Source organism: Echeneis naucrates, chromosome 23 (genome assembly GCF_900963305.1).
Source record: "Echeneis naucrates chromosome 23, fEcheNa1.1, whole genome shotgun sequence".
NCBI lineage: Eukaryota > Metazoa > Chordata > Actinopteri > Carangiformes > Echeneidae > Echeneis > Echeneis naucrates.
Window position 1 is genome coordinate 4,504,069 of NC_042533.1, and position 16,346 is coordinate 4,520,414.

The 16,346-nt window shown below is 44.7% G+C and overlaps 1 protein-coding gene across 2 annotated transcripts in view; it reads left to right on the plus strand.

Moving 5' to 3' along the window:
• The first annotated feature begins 3,502 nt into the window (after positions 1-3,502).
• The window catches only part of anks1b (ankyrin repeat and sterile alpha motif domain containing 1B), a 164,032-nt gene continuing 151,188 nt past the window's right edge, over positions 3,503-16,346 (plus strand). For both annotated transcript variants that reach the window (XM_029494747.1, XM_029494748.1), the window contains exon 1: positions 3,503-4,064. In XM_029494747.1, the coding sequence (XP_029350607.1) occupies positions 3,934-4,064 (131 nt within the window). In that variant the 5' untranslated portion in view covers positions 3,503-3,933. The remainder of the gene's footprint in view (positions 4,065-16,346) is intronic.

The window sequence follows — 16,346 nt, forward strand, 5'->3', positions numbered from 1 at the left end:
CAAATCTGACTAAATGTTTTTTTACTGGACAGCACACGATTAAAGACAGTCTGAGATCTCTATCTATCTAGTAGATACACCAGTCCGCATCAGTCCTCAGAACCGGTTTCGGTCCAGCACAGTTAATTTTACGGCCCGTCATTGAAAAGTTGCTCCTATAAATGACGTAACACAACTAGTTTCTCTGCACAAACATGGTGTTAACACTTGAAATGTTGGGGGGAGGATTTTATTACGATTGTATGTGAAGACTTTTGATGGAGAGGGAAACATTTTTTTTTCTTTTTCCACATTTGTTTTTCATCACAGCCCTCTTCCATCTGAAAAACTGTGGAAGAAGAAAAAGACAAGAAGTAATAAGTCGTATTTTGTCTGTCAAAGCTGCTGAAATACTGATGAAAATAAAAAAGTATCCAGTTTAAAAGTTTCAGTGTTTAGAAGGTTTTGGTGTTTTCTTTCCTCTTTGTCAAGCTCACTTGACTGCAGCTTCAGCAGTTAGTTTTGTAATTGATTAGTTAATTAACAGAAAATAAATCGACTGTTTTGATACTTCATTAAGCCTCAATGTAAAATAAATGGGTCTAGGTTTCACTCTGACGTTTTACTGGGGCAGTAACAGTCGGAGGCTTCAGGTTTCTGAGTTTCCCGTCCTGCTCTTGTGATGTCCTGAGGAAAAGGTCAAAGGTCATGGTTAAGATTGATATGTAGCTGTATTGATAGTTTGATTTGGCGCTGTACTGTGATTGTTTGAAGTCATATTCTCGGTTGGTTGGTTTGTGGCAGTAAAGTTAGAGACCCAGTGAAGTGTGAAACGGCACTTTGCTGATTTTCATATCCAGATAAAAAGTCACAAGGCTTCAAGTAAACACTGAGATTTTCATGTGCAGTTTGTGCAGCTGAAGACAGATAAAAATAGCACTTCTTTCACCACCTGAGGGGATTTACATTTGGTAAAAAAATAAGTTTTTTTAAGTCTGGATTTTAATGAATTTTACATATATTTATATTTGGTTATAGTTTGAGATTTTGCAGAAATGTGAATTTGAATTTCACATGTGCAAATGCCCAAGGAAGAATATTTAACTGAAAACCTCTCGTGTCTTGTTTAAAACACAGCCCATCATGAAAATTAATTTAATGCAGCATTTCTAAATGAATAAGGAGCAATGTTAAAGCTGCTCCTGCATTCTAAGTGCAGGTAAGAGACTCTTCACTTTTAACTGCAGCCTCTTTGTGAGCTCTAATGGTTCCACTCAACCGCTGCAAGAGAGAGTTTGGACTTTGTGCACATAAATGGTCATGACATTTTACGGCTCGAGTAGTGCAGTGAGTCATAGGAGGGCATTAAGTGTTTGAATATATGTGTGTGTGTGTGTGAGAGAGAGAGAGAAGCTCTGCTGTTAATATGAAAGTGTGTTTGCATTACTGAAGCTTAATGTTTCTGTGTTGACGGTTCCATCACAGTGCCGACCTCTTTATGTAAGCAAAGCATGTACACATTCATTTATATACTGTGTGAGTGTGTGTGTGTTTGGCGGAGGGGGGGGGGGTATATCTGACAATGCCAGCAGCATATACAGTTGGATTGTGGGAAATGTGATGAAAGGTTGTGTGTTGGCTCAGTGCAGGGAGCTGAATCTGCAGCCAGGAGTCAGCGGGGCTGCAACTGTCTGTTCTGCTGCTTCCACCAGGTCACATGGACAGCCACAACGGCCCTGAACCAACGTTCAGCATCCCATAATCACTTCAGATTCTCATCTATTCATTCATTAAGCAACCATTTGTTGCCTCAAGCTTTGAAAATGTGAGAATTTTCTGGTTTTCTCTTAGTTCCTTTGGTGGGATTTCTTTCATAGCAGGATGTTTGTGCCTGAAATCATTCAGTCAGTGATGCCTCTCTGCACCCTGTCCGGGGAATATTTGATCAGTAAAACTGAAAAACGCTTCCAGGCACTGCTTGGATAATTGTCTCTGTACGGTTTCTGTCTTTCACTACAAGTGCAAAGCATGATGGTACATTGCTTGGTTAGAGTACATTACACAGGATATAATAAATCTCTGTAAATTTGGACAGCAGCAGAGCAGTCAAGCTTTCAGCTTCAACCTTACTTTAACTTTTGGAAGTCAAAGGTCAAGGTCACTGTGATTACAAACAAAAAAAGTTTGGGCTTTGTGACTGTGACGTCTTTAAGGAATTTCACTACATGTGGCACAAAAACGTATTTGGTTGAAGCGTGAAGTGATGAGAATTTGGTGCCCATAACAAAAAAAAATCAACTTCAGACAATCGAACGCAACGTGCATTTTCTTTTCTGAGAATAAAATTACCACAAAACCACTCTGAAGCAAACACAACCAAAAACGCCTGAGGCACAAGGCGGCACATTTGAGTTTTGATGAATCAACATGAATGTAGTGGCAGAACAACAGCAGACATTTTTACCTGTCAAGGCTCCGTCATGACAGTGTGAACATTCAATACACAATAAATATTTACACCAGTGTGTTTAAAAGTTAAAATTTATTTTAGACATTAAAAATAATAATCAACTATGATTGTAAAATGTTATTTGCTCTTCTTTTTTGTTTGTTGGTATTTAAGCACCGCCCTAATTGTTTTTTTTTTTTTTTTGCTTTGCGTTCTGTATCATCAGGTGCTGCAGACGATTATTGTGATTGTTTATCATGATTACATTTCTGGGTTCCTTCTCTTTCTTCTACTTAAATGCAGAAAAGCTCATCAGCTCCCTGACAGGTTCCCATCTCAGAGCCAGGGTCTGTTTTCCCAGGCTGTCAGTCAGTAAGCAGATCAGAGCTCAATTTAAATCCATCTCTGAGATTCAGTGTCATTCATAAAAACCCTGCTCTGACATGAGTCTATTTCAGGACCCCCCCCCCGGTTTGAACACACACCTGTTTGATGGACTGAGTTTGTGGTCTGAAGCAGCAACAGCTGGCGGGGAGCCGGCTGACTTATGACGGGATCCAAACAAAGGCATGGCCTCCTGTTGGTGCGGAGCATCGGCCTCCACGCCCAGCCAGCACGGAAAGACCGTCCGTGAAGTCAGACAGACTCACAGGTGGGGCCGGTGCGGGGGGGGCTGCCTTCAAAATAAAATCACTCAGGCCGGCCCAGTGGCAGTGCTGCTCCTCTGATGTAGAGAGGACAATATTAAATCCGACACTTTTCTTTAATGTCCAACAGGCTCTGATGCCAAAACATGGCCACCAGTGACAATAAACAGTGATGTTGAACTTGACTTGTTTTATCTATCAATCAATTAATCATTCAATATATTTATCTATCCATCCATCCATCCATCCAGCTCTGTTTCTTGAATTCACTGTGTTCATGCAACTTTGCGCATCAATTTTAAAGCCCCGTAGGAAGTCGGTGATTTATTTTGAAGGCTGTAACCGGAAGCCGGCCCGCTTGCAGTGCCGCTGACTTCACACGTCAGAGAGCAGGCACCGGGCGGAGAGAGGCGGAGAGAGGCGGAGAGCTCGGCCGCGTCGGAGAGCTCGCTGTGGGGGCAGACAGGTTTGAGCTGCCGGACCAACAAAGAGTTTGTGTTGTTGTTTATATGCATTTCTTCTTCTCCTCCGGGGGTTACTCTTCACTTTACAGTTGCCTTCAGTGACTCGCTCCGGCCCCCCCCCCCCACCACCACCACCACCACCACCTCCTCCACCTCCGCCTTCCCCGTCTCTTTGCGCCGAGGTTACGCCGGGGAGCAGCGCTCTTCAGCGGGCAGCACAGGCGGAGGCTCCGGAGCCATGCGTGTGTTTTAAAGGCACCATCGGCATCACCTTTCACACCGAGCACACAGAGGGATCCCTCCCGATGCCTCCCCAGCACGGACACTGACGGAGGGGATATATGGGACATCTGCTGGATCTTCACCACCCAGGCTTTGTAAACTTGTGTCCGGGATGGGGAAGGAGCAGGAGCTGCTGGAAGCCGCCCGGACCGGGAATGTCGCCCTGGTGGAGAAATTGTTGAGTGGGAAGAAGGGGATCCTGGGGTCCGGGTCCGGATCCATCCCTCTGCCCAACCTGCTGAGGTAAGACACCTTCCAGGGCAGCCTGTTTTTTTTTGGGGGGGGGGGGGGGGGGGGGGGGGGTTACAGGGGGATCCCCATGCTGCAATGTTAGACATAATTATGCTTCACCTCAGACCAATGCACCAGAAATAAGCTGGGCAGCTGCAGGGTGGACTGTCCGTCACAAAGCGGACACAGGAGGTGTATCCTCAGGAGAGTCTGCAGTACGCAGGTGTTGGAGCAGCCTGTGCATGGTTGCAACATGCTGCATGTCACAGGGGGAGGAAGAGAAAGGAGAAGAAGTCTGTTATGCAAAGTCAACGGAGTTGTGTGAAGTAAAGTGTTGTTGTTGTTTTTTTTTTAAGACAGGCAGAAATGCTGCAGGCCAAAATACACACAAAGCACCGATCCCAGTCTGTCAGACTTTGTCCTGACTGTCGCCGTCCCTCGTCCCTTTCTGTGCTCGGTTTGGTTTGAGCATCAGGAGCCACATGAGAGCAGACGGCACCTTCAGCTTCAGCGCTCCGGCAGCTGTCCCAATGTTGAGATCTCAGGGCGATGGAAGCACCTGTAGCTAGTTCAGCTTGTCTTTTTCACTCATTAGCTGTGCAGCAGTGAAAACCCTCCGCCTTCTGCTTTTCTTTCGCTCCTACATGTGAAGTTGGTTCACCTCTCTGGCTTCTGAGCACGACATTAGCTCAGTCTGTTCACAGGATGTTGTGGAAGCTCGGATGTCCATGTTGGGAGTTAAACACAACTGCTCTCATGTGCTCTTTTTTGGCAGTAGAGAAAAGATAAACAAAAAGGTGATCTGCGTCATCGTTCCCGGTTTCCTCTCAGGGTCGGTTTGACGGGTGGCACCTCAAACCTCCGGCTCTCCAAATCAACATCACACTCAGTCTGAAGAGCAGCGAGCATTAGAAATGATCTCAGGAGATCGTAACATTAATAATGGAGGTTAATAACCTGCCTGAAGCGTTTTATTCTCCAAACTCAAACCACAAAGGGCTCGGCCCTGCTGTGAGAACAACAGCCGGGGGTGTTATTGTCCCAGCTCCTCCTGCCCCTGCAGCCTCTCCCCCTCTCTGCTGAGGCCAGGTCATTAGAGATCAAAGACGAGGGGGGGCATCCAGGAGTAGTACCGCCTCAGGCCCTCGGGCAAAGTGTCTCGTGACCAGGCTGAGGTCGCACACTGGCAGCGAAAATGCCAACCAGTTGCAGACTCAAGCTGGCCGTTCATAAACTGGCTGCAGTTGGTGGGGTCGGGCGACAAGTGAACGTGTTTGGAATGAAGTCAGTTTCATTTAAACATAGGACGTTGGCTCCAAGAGGAAATTGCAGTTTCCCGCTTCCAACAGAGGAAGCGACAGGAGACTGCAGCGTTTTCAGCTCGCACCTGCAAGATCCAGAAAAGTTCAGCAGCCGTCTGACGCTGGAGTCAGTGATGCTAATTTGGATTTTTTCCTGAAGAAAGAATCTGCCAGATAATTTTACTCTGTGCAGCCGGACTTAAATCATTACACCTGTGGCTTGTGCTGCTTCTCATAGTTGTTCCCTTGTGCTTCTGTTTTCTGCACATTAATTTCCTCTGTAGTTCTGTTGGATCTCTGTAAAAGCAGAAGTGGGTTTGAGGCTCGTCATGTGATGGATGTGATGTGCCCCACTTCCACTGACCCTTTACAGCCTGTGAAATATTATAATCATAACAATAATCTCACTTTCTATAGCTGCTGCCACGGCAGCATCTGTCAAGTGTTTCGCTTTAATTCAAAGAGATCCTTGTCAGAGGCAGTCGGGCTGATTGCTGTGATTGTCTTTTTCTCGTGGTTGTGAGAGGATGAATCCTATCGATCCTCTAACGTTCCCCTTCAGTCGCACCGGCAGGTTCACCATTTCATTTCGGTGTGAATACATGGCGTCACTCTACACTCGATTTGTTTGTGTGCTTCAGACTTCGATCACACTTTAACTCTCGTCTGATAATCTTTGTTTACCCTTCACGGTACATGGAAAGGACTTAACCAAAAATAATCAACCAGCGGTGCACACTGATGCACGCTGTGTTTGCTTTAGGAATCAGGATTGTGTTGAATTTATTGGAGGACAGTGATTATTTACAGAAAACGGAGTTAATGCGGAGCTCAGTGAGGAGCTTAGAGAAGATGTTGGGGGAGCAAAATAGTGTGGCTGCAGCTTCTTTGAAACGTAAACACCCAAACCAGACACAGAGGGTAAAGTCGAGGTTACCCAGATGCATTATGGGTAGAAATATCTCTGCTGTGTTGTGTTATTATCTGTGAGTTATGTCTACTGTGTTACACACACTTGGCTTTTACTGGGTCAAGACAATGGCCCGAGGAGATGTCTGTAAAACACCGGGTGGGCCAAACACACATTCTGTCCATCTGGTTCGAAGTGTGTGTGCTCCTGTGTGCGTTTGTGTCCATGACCCATTGTGTGACACACTTCTTAATACAAAACTGTTTGTCCTTTAGCAGACGAGTGAGTCATCAGAGGGGTCAGAGCCGAGGAGTGTGTGCAGGCTAATGTTATGGGAATGATCTGCGGGAATCAATGCATAGTTTCCCATCTTAAGGCCTCTGAGCCATTCATAGCATTCCTAAGTCATGAGGTTCCTCTCTTCGCAGAAAGAATCACACTAAACCGCCAAGTGGGACACGATCCCGGACACACACATGCAGAAGCGCAGCACGTAGATAAGACGATCCTCCGACTGTAACGCTGCAGCTTTGTGGTGTGGAGCTCTGAACATGAACACAGTGGAAAATCAATACTGGATGATCTCATTGCTGTTTAATGGGTCATATCCTCTGTGGAGATGACCTCGGCCGTACACGGTGTCTGGACGTCTGTCCGTCTGCCCGTCTGCCGGTCTGTGCTCTCTAAAGACACGCCGGCCAAACAATCCTCCGGTAGCTTTAATCACGTGTGAAGGAAAAGAAAACGACCTGCAGCAGACACGAGTTCGCTGAGTTAAATAGGAAACGCTTCTCCACCCAGAGTGTCTGTAATGCAACCATCATCGAAGAAGAGTAAGATGATACATACAGCAGCTTTATAAGACAGAGCAGGCTGTGCCTTTATGAACATCTTTCATTATAACTGCATTGAGAGCTCGTTTCAGCATCAACTGCTGTAAGTCAGGCTCTGATTTCTGCCCCTTTTTACTTTGTTCCTTCATCGTGGTGCTCCCTTTTTGTAAAAGTAAAACTGCACCGTGGCTGTTTTTATATTGAAGATTACACATCATCAGCACCTTCTAAGGTGCCCGGACTTCCTACGAATGAATGGAAGTAACTTCAGTAATGTTAATCACATGGATCGGTCAGGTCTGTCCGGAAACTGATCTGCTTCATCGAGTCACTCGTACTCATCTGTGAGTCAGCATCTGTCACATCCTCTCTTCTTTATGTTCCCACATTTCCATCTAAAGAAACTGAGCTTATTTGAAATATTTGATTCCTCTCTGTTGTGTAAATCACAACAAGCAAAGACCCTAACTGGACCATAAGAGCACACACACCAACTTATATTAACTGCGGCGATGAGTCTGTGATGATCGTCGCACACATTGTGAGTACATTTGTGTTTATTACCACTCACTCAGCTGGAGATGGACTGATTGACAGCTGATAGACTCCTGATTCCGTTTAGGTAGCGGCTCTTCCTTCCTCTCCCTCTCGCTCAATAATCTTCAGGAGAAAGTCTGTCTGGTTGTGTGTAGAAAGGTGAGTTTGCCTCTTTCCTCCTCAACAATCAAACAACCTCTCAGTGCAATGAAGTGACTCCAAGAGGACACACACACTGTTGTTTGGACTCCGTTTTAATTGGCATCCTCTCTGGTCTGCTTGGCATTTCTTGTTTTCTTCCCCTGCTTGTGTTTAAGTCTTCAAGAAGCGCCAGATCTTTGTACCTCACAGCATGGGGCACCGTGTGTGTGTCTGTTAGAGCGAGTGTGTGTGTGTGCTGAGTGACTGGTTTCCAATGAGGATGAACGGCGAGAGAGAAACTCCTTGTTTATTTTTCCCAAGTTGTTTCACGGCCACATGACTTAAGATTGCTGTTTTAAGGGAACGAGCAAATGAGATGACTGAAAACCAAACCTGGCAACAAGCTTTTCCTCTGTGTGTGTGTGTGTGTGTGTGTGTGTGTGTGTGTGTGTGTGTGTGTGTGTGTGTGACATAACTGCTGTCCTTGCATAGCACCACTTGTATTCATGGTTGTGTGTGTCTGTGTGATGGGCAGCAGTTTGAAGAGCGAGAGCTGAGCGGGGTTAAAGGTCAACTGTGGAGATAGTCAGCTACACAAAGGACTGATTTTAGAGGAACACACACACAAATGAAATCAGTATGTTTTCTATTTTTCTCCATTTGTTGCTCAGATTGTTTGGACTTAAACAACACAAACTGATCTGATTGGCCATTGAACACCAACATTTATTGCCAAAACACTGAAGTGTAACTGTATCCAGACTGAAACATGCAGTTCAGTTTAATGTTGGCTGGATAAAATAATCAGTCAGGTGGATTATATCAAAAAATATCAACTCTGAAGTATCTTAGTTTCCTGAATTTTACATGTAGAACAAAGAATCCTTTCAAGAGAAAATAATTGTGAGCTGCAGCTACTACATCTGTGATGTGATGGATTTTAGTAGATGGACCAAAGTGGAAAGATGAGAGCACGTATTTGTGGTAAAATCGGCTGAATCCAACTCTGCTGTGAGCTGAGTTTTACTGTCTTCAGTGGTTTTTACGTTTCACCTTTGATGCTCTGTGCTCTCTCTGCATCCCTGCAGTGTTTTGGTGTGGCTCTCTTACAACCACAGCTACACCCGAAGGCGATGCCACCCGTAAATTATAGATAATACAATGACCAAATCCCTGAAAATGAATATTTTATGCTGTTATTGGGAATATGTTAATGAACTGGCCGGCTCCTGGTGTCTGCTTTTACACCATTGCGGTCCTAATTTTCGTTTTGCATCCTGATGCATTCAAAAGTAGTTTTTTTCTGCTGTAGGTGGTAGTCTACCATAAAATGTCATCCTCTTCAGATAATCGCTGTTCTCACCTTAATCGTTGTATTTGTGTAAGAATTGTATATATATTTTTTATTTTATATGATTTAAAGCTCGAAGGAACTGTGTGAAGTGAAGCAGATGATTTATTGGGTGAACGTTTGTCATCGTTTTTGCTTTACGTTGCTTTTACAGTGGCGTCAGTGCATTGGGCTTGTCTGGAGCCGGATCAGGCGGGGACGAAGGTGTGAAAGTGTGTGTGTGTGTGTGTGTGTGTGTGTGTGTGTGTGTGTGTGTGTGTGTGTGTGTGTGTGTGTGTGTGTGTGTGTGTGTGTGTGTGTGTGAGATCAAACTCCAAGGCTTCTTACATCTACATTACAGTCTGGGCCAAGCTCTGCTGCAGCATCCTGCCAAAGAGCTGAGACCTCCATACTTGCCAACACACACACACACACACACACACACACTCTGCTCTCTCGCTCTCTCAGCCTCTGTCTTTTTGTTCCTAACACACTCTAAATCTTTGTTTTTTGTCTGAGTCTCAAATCTCTTTTCCTTCTCCTCCCCTTCTCCCGTCTCTGTCCATCTGGTGTCCTGGATTCTCTTTCAGTTCCTGTCTGGCTTCCTCTCCATCACTTCACTTCACTCCACAATCCTTCTCCTCCCTCGACTCCTCTCCAGGAGACAAATGATCCGGGCTCCATACTGTCGCCGTTCATCGTTTTCTCCTCCCTCTTCCTGTTTCCCTTTATCTCTCCCTCTCTCTCCTCACACTACGTCTGTCATCACCATGCGGGAGCATCTTTTACCCATCATGCCTCTCGGTGGGGCATCAGCGTTAGATGACGGTGGCAAATTCGGGGAAGCTCCTCTGTAAGCTGCTCTTTCCCAACAACACAACCTGAGATTTATTGGTGTTGCCCAGGTGGAGTTTTCTGCAGGGAGAAGAATGTCACAGCGGCGACGTCCCGGGAAAGGAAGTGATGTGTCAAAGCTTCGACTTACAGATGGTGACAGTGAAACGATCGCAGATACAGACAGAACCAAAGAACGTGTACAAAGTCCTGGATGGGTTTTTGTTGTCATACAAGATATTTAGCAATAATGTTTCCACTCTTGTTTGTTGAATTATTAGCAAGATTACGCAAAAGTATCAAGCTGTTTTACACCAAACCTGGAACAAGGAACCCCGTTGCATTCTGGGGCTGATCTGGATCATTTATTATGGATTATAATCTTTTTGCTCAGAGGTCTGGTTTATTTTATTTGACAGTTTCAGTGTGATAATAAACTGCAGACTGCCAGAACGAACGTACGGATGTTGTGTAGAGTTCGATCTGATGACATGAGGAATACATGAACGAGTTTTTCTTACAGTGTGTGAGGAGTTGGAATGACTTGGCTGCTGGATTTGGACTAATATCGAAGGAAAAGGGGGGAAAACGTGGATTGAGGCAGCCTTATTGTTCATTATTGACTTTGCAGACTCCAACACCAGGCTGTGGTGAAGTCGATGTCGATCACTGCTGTTGTGGGTTGTTGCGTGAATACATAATGAAAAATGGAAATCACGCCGTTGCAGTGCTAAATCCATTGCCAGGACGGCGCTGCTGGGAACTTGCTAATTCAGTCCTCTTGTGATTTTTTTTTTTTTTTTTCCCTTTGTTACCTTCAACCCCACACTTGGTCTTGTTGTGTTGAGGAGGCAAACATGTTGAAGCTGAGTGGAGGAGACACAGAGCCAGAGGAGGAGAGGTGTGACGTCCAGTCTGTCACACTAATCTACAAGTCTGTGACCCCACATAACACTGCAAAGTGTTGCAGACACACACACATTCCACCAGGCCCCCTGCTCTCTGATAGATGGCTGTAGTTAATGAAGCGCTGCTTTTGAAGTAGATAAGATGTGGAGAGAAGAGGGCTAGAAATGCTAATGTCATTATGTGGTTGAGGAGAAGGCTGTGCTGGAAGCCAGTGGAGGGAAGTTATGCGTGTAAGTGTGAGTGTGTGTTTTGGTGGTTTGGACTCTTTTGAAGTCCAATCCTGATACTTTCTGCAATATAAACTGACAGCATTGTGTGCCTGTAGCCAGTATCTCCCCATGTGCTGCTCCCAGTTACTTTTTTTTTTTTTTGTGCCAGATTCTGTCTTCGTGTTATTTGGATCGTAGAGCCTTACAGAAAAATTTGGCCACTATCAGATCTACCGCTACTCCCACTGCCACTAAAAATAATGTTGATGACACAAAGCCATGCAGTCTTGATTTTATATCCAAATATCACTTTCAAATCAATCCGTTTAATGGTCATATTTTTCTGTGTCTGAGTACAACACAGGAAGTTTTGGCCTTTTAATGACATCTGATGAACAACAGGAAATTTCAGCACCCATCCCACACCTTCTGGGTGAACCGGAGCGCCGTTTCCTTATCGTCCAACTTCAGATGACCCGCGCCAATGCTCTTGTGTGTGGAAACCAGAGGAGTGTCCATGTGCCGTCATCTTTCTGTTGAAAGGCAGTATCTTCTCTTAACCTGCCGTCTGCCATTACACACCAGCAGTATGCACAAACGCACACTAAAACACACGCATGAAATATACATGTGAAATGTAAAGCAGACTGAGGGAATCCAGGAGGGACGATCTGTACAGACGGAGCACTTTCAACCACGTTGCGCTGCAGTTTGACACATCCATTGATGAGAAAACCCTGGAAACTCTTTTATCTTCTGTCGATGCGAATGTGGAATTATGCAGCAGTTTCTCTGTGACACACACAGCTAATGACCTCAGATTAAAGTGTGAATGAACACCTCCCCTGCATGTGACAAAGAGACTCCATGCCAATATGAAGTATAACGTGCGTTCGCGCTCTCCTGGCATATGGCTACTTACAGGTGTCCTGTGTCATTTGTCACCAAGTGAGTGAGTAACAACGGCCTTTGCCGGTATGAATGATGGCAGAGTTTGTGTGTGTTTGTGTAGCTGGACTGTGATGGCCTCTGTAATTCCCTTTGTGATTGATTCCCCACTTGTCTTCTCCTCGGCACTGACAGCAAAGGGAGAGTGTGCAGAGCAACCAGGAAGTGAATTACCTTGAGCTGACAGCGTACCACGGGAAACGCAATTCCCAGCAGGCTTTGCCAGTGCAAGCAGAATGCCTCTTGTAGTCTCTTTCTCTCACGATCTCTGTCTCGCTCTGACATTTTTTGCACGGAGCCGATGCACTCAGGCTATGATACGTGCTGCAGGCCTGCAGGTGCAGCATCATGATGTATGGCTGTGATGGACTCAAGGCTCGTATATGCTCCTTATCCACCCACACACAGCTCACACAGCTCATACATGTATGATTTAGTGAGCCCATAGCTGCTCAGGCGTCTTTGTTTACTCATGTTGAAGTGTAAGTCGTGCCAGTAGTTATGCACAAAAACATCACCTTGTCTTCATCAAAAAGAAGAAAAGAAAAAAAAAAAAAACACATTACTGAAGCACATATAATCACACTGCGTTTTAAGTGGTAGTCATAATAATAATATGCAGCATTTTTAATCTGTGTTTGTAGACTACAAAATCAGCGTGAAATCTCTAAACTGCGATAAAAAAAAATGACATTCTGCTGTGAACACTGTGACACTGCTCAAAGTCATTGTTGGCAAAACAGCTGATGAGCTTTGTTACCAGCAAAGAACGGACTATTGACACAAACTATTTCGAATAGAAAAGTCATTTTAATAGTCACAGTAAACTACCATTCACTTGTAGCCGACATACATGTAGCCAACACCTTTTCCAAACAGATTACATCCTATTAAGCCCTCACAGCCAAACAGGGCCATGCAAACTCACTGATGGCACATTATCTTAACACAGTAGAGTTTAGTCATTACTTTAACAATTGCTTTATATAAAGTAATACAATAAGTTTAACATCCACTTTCCCCCGGGCTGTATCCTCAGTTAAATGGGCTCGTACACTGACTGCTGTGGACCCCCCCAGACGCCTGGTTGCTATAATTTATACTCAGCCTGGAGTCTGCTGCAGCAGATCCCCATCAATTTATTCTGTGCATGTTCACCGGGACTGGCTGTTTTGTCTGCCGTACTTCCTCTCCTCTAGAAAAATTTTGAAGACGAGGATAACAGTGAATCTCCTCACACGGCCGCTGTTCAAAGTCACTGTTTGTTTTCCAGCTCATGTGCAGGAGTGTACACTCCCTCCATCACAAATTAACTGAAGTCACCTGGAAGGAAGTAAATTACATTTAATATTGTAATCTGTGCTTGTAGCTTGTATTTAAAGGGCTCCTGTTTGTTCTCTTGTTCTCACCCAAGACTGTCCTCCCTTCTTTCTCCTTTTTTTTCTATTCCTTTTCTGCATGAAGGATGAATTTTTACCCGCAAATTCAAAAAGTTATATTAGTTTCTAGACTAGAAAAACTTTATGACTCAATATATCCTTCTTAAACTGGAACTTCAACCAAAAGTCAGCCCTCTCCTCCTGTTTCTACCTCTATCATCAGTGCACTCTGTCTTCTTCACAATGAGCAAGTCCGTCGGCATAATGTCGTCGTTCGTTTTCGAGTCTTCCCATCGCCAGTGTAACTTCTGTGATGAATGAGTCTTATAGAAAAAAAAAAAAATCAAATATTCATCTGCACCTAAACTCCTGAATAAAAAATTGAGATTATATCATTTACAGAGTGCTTCACTTTGCCTCCCTTCCAAAGTCAGAAATCACTTATCTTCAACAAGCAGTGTGGCTCCGAAAGCAGCTGGTGCTGAATTATCCTACGGATTGTTTTTTTTGCAATGATGGTTGAATGGGAGATTCTTTAGACTGATGCGAATGCAAATCAGTATAAAAAAAGGCTTTTCTGTCATGATCAAACTTGCCTTAGGTGCATTATTTCAGGTTTATATTTAGGAGAGATGAAGATAAAACAGAGGGAGTAGAAACGAATATGGGTGGTGTCTTATTTTGATTCTTTCTTTCCTCTAATCCTTTGAACTTTTTGTTCCAGACTCCAAAGAGGGAACGGTAGTCTTTCCTGACGAGACGAAAACAAAAGAAAAGATAGGGTGGAAGCAGAAAAACATTTCGGGAAAGACCTTTGGAGGAATAAAGAGTGTTTGTGTGCGTTGGGGGAGGAGAGAGAGTGAGTGTGAGGGTGTTGTGTGTCTGTGGCTTCAAGCTGTATGTGATGCACGTTCGCACACCTGACAACCCCGAGGGACAGGCCTGCAATTTAGGACTCTAACCTCTGCCCAACCTTTCTCTCCACCTTTCCTCTTTTGTCTTTTTCTTTGTCGTTTGTTATTTCAACCCAGTCTCCATTTCATATGATGTGCCATTAGCAAAAATCGAAGTGAGTATTACTTATTTAAAATAATGAGGACGTCACGAACAGTGATGTAAGTTGTTTGTCCATCATCACATGGAAACGAAGGCAGGTTAATGTTTGTAATATGTAAAAACCCTCTCTGAGTTTTGGTGAAGCCAGTCCCTGTTTGGTTTCGGGCAGCCGGAAGAGATCAGAACATAAATCTGACGTTAAACGTGTTTGTACCTGCTCTGATGTCATTGTGCTCGTGCACATGAAGGGTATGGAAAGCAGTTGCGTGATGATGAAGGAAGTTCAAAATCTGCTTATTTTCTCGTCTTTGCAGATTTGGCTCTGCTGCATGAAGCGGGTGTGGTGTTGGTGTGGAGACAAAGTGGAAAATCTGTCAGATGCAGCCTTTCTGGATCTGCTGTTGGAAAGGTGTGGGAGGAGAGGGGGGTTTAAGAAGCTGCTAGACAATCCAACAAACGCTTTCTTTAAAGCACGCTGAGGCCCAAAACCTCCAGGGTTCACACAGAGCTGGCTCCAACTTCCTGTAACTCGGTATAATTTGAAAACAGGGATGTTCTCGGCAGATATTTGTCCTTCGTTCGTGTGCCGTTAAGTATAAAATCCTTCCCTCCTCAGCCCCCGTCCCCCTTCCTCTGCTTCTGATTCTCGGTTTGCTCTGGAGACACGCAAGCACTGCTGAGTAAGCACCTTTGAATTGTGAAGTAGTGAATACAGCAGACCCCCTGCAGACTTCGACCTACACACCAACCCTTTGTGTGTCTGATAATGTGTGGCTATCTCTCTAAGCCCCTCCATCTTTTCGTCTTGTCCACCAGCGTCGTTCCTTCTTCCTTTCTTCTTCTTGTCCTCCTCCTGACTTGTCTGCTTGCTTGTCTTTCTTTACTCTTGGTCCGTGCCTTCTTCCTCTTTGCCTCTTTGTCTGTATTTGGCAGCCTTTGTGTGTGTCTGTCTGCTCCCTGTCTGTCTCTCTGGCATCCCCACACAGCCAAAATTATTTTTATAGCTGCTCCCCTGCGTCCCCCCTCCCACGTTTTTCTGTAAATGAAGCTCTTTGTCTTGCACTGTAGTGTAACCGGATAATCAGGCCATTCACTGATTATGCGCTTCACGCTAATCATGTGTGCGCGTGTCGGACTGCGTGCGTATGCAGTGGCTTTGTGATGGCGTGCATGTTCATGTGCGTATCATTGTGTCTGGTATAATTGCGAGGGGCATTCGATGACACTAAGCCTTTTCCACTTTCGTCGTCAGCTAAATGTCCATTGAGACATTCAGGTGCAAAAACTCAAATTGTGACACAGTGAACCTGGAAAATGATGTATTTACTGCAAGACCCCGCTGCGCTTTTTGTTACCTGCCCGTCTTTGTCTAGGAACGTGCATGTGTGTGGGTGCAGGGTACGGCAGAGGAAAAGGATTGTGGGAGCAGGCATGGTAGGAGGGATGCGAGAGGGGGGGAAACCAATTATCGTCCAGATAACAAGCAAGCTATGGATTTTCTACCAGGCCGCTTCTGCAGCGCTTTCATTCTGTTTCTTTCTCAGTCTATTTCTGTTTCTCCGTCTTTATACCAAATTTAAATCACGATTCAGACCAAGCTTTCTTGACATGATAGAAAACCTCGTGGTATAGATCCTTTGATACAGAGTCTTGTTTTTGCTTCGGTGTGTGTGATCTGATTAACTCCAGAAAACGGCCTGTTGAAATGTGTCAGACAGAGACTGACATTTTGTCAATACACCCCTTGCCGCTGTGTGTGAGTCACTGTGACTGGCAGGCAGTCACATTATCTAATCTGCATTGTCATGTTGACCTTTTTCATTAAGGGGTTTTGTGTCCTTGACAGAATGAGTTGCAGTTTACAGCTTTAGATTTCAGAGCTGTTTTAGAGGAGAGAGAGAGAGAGA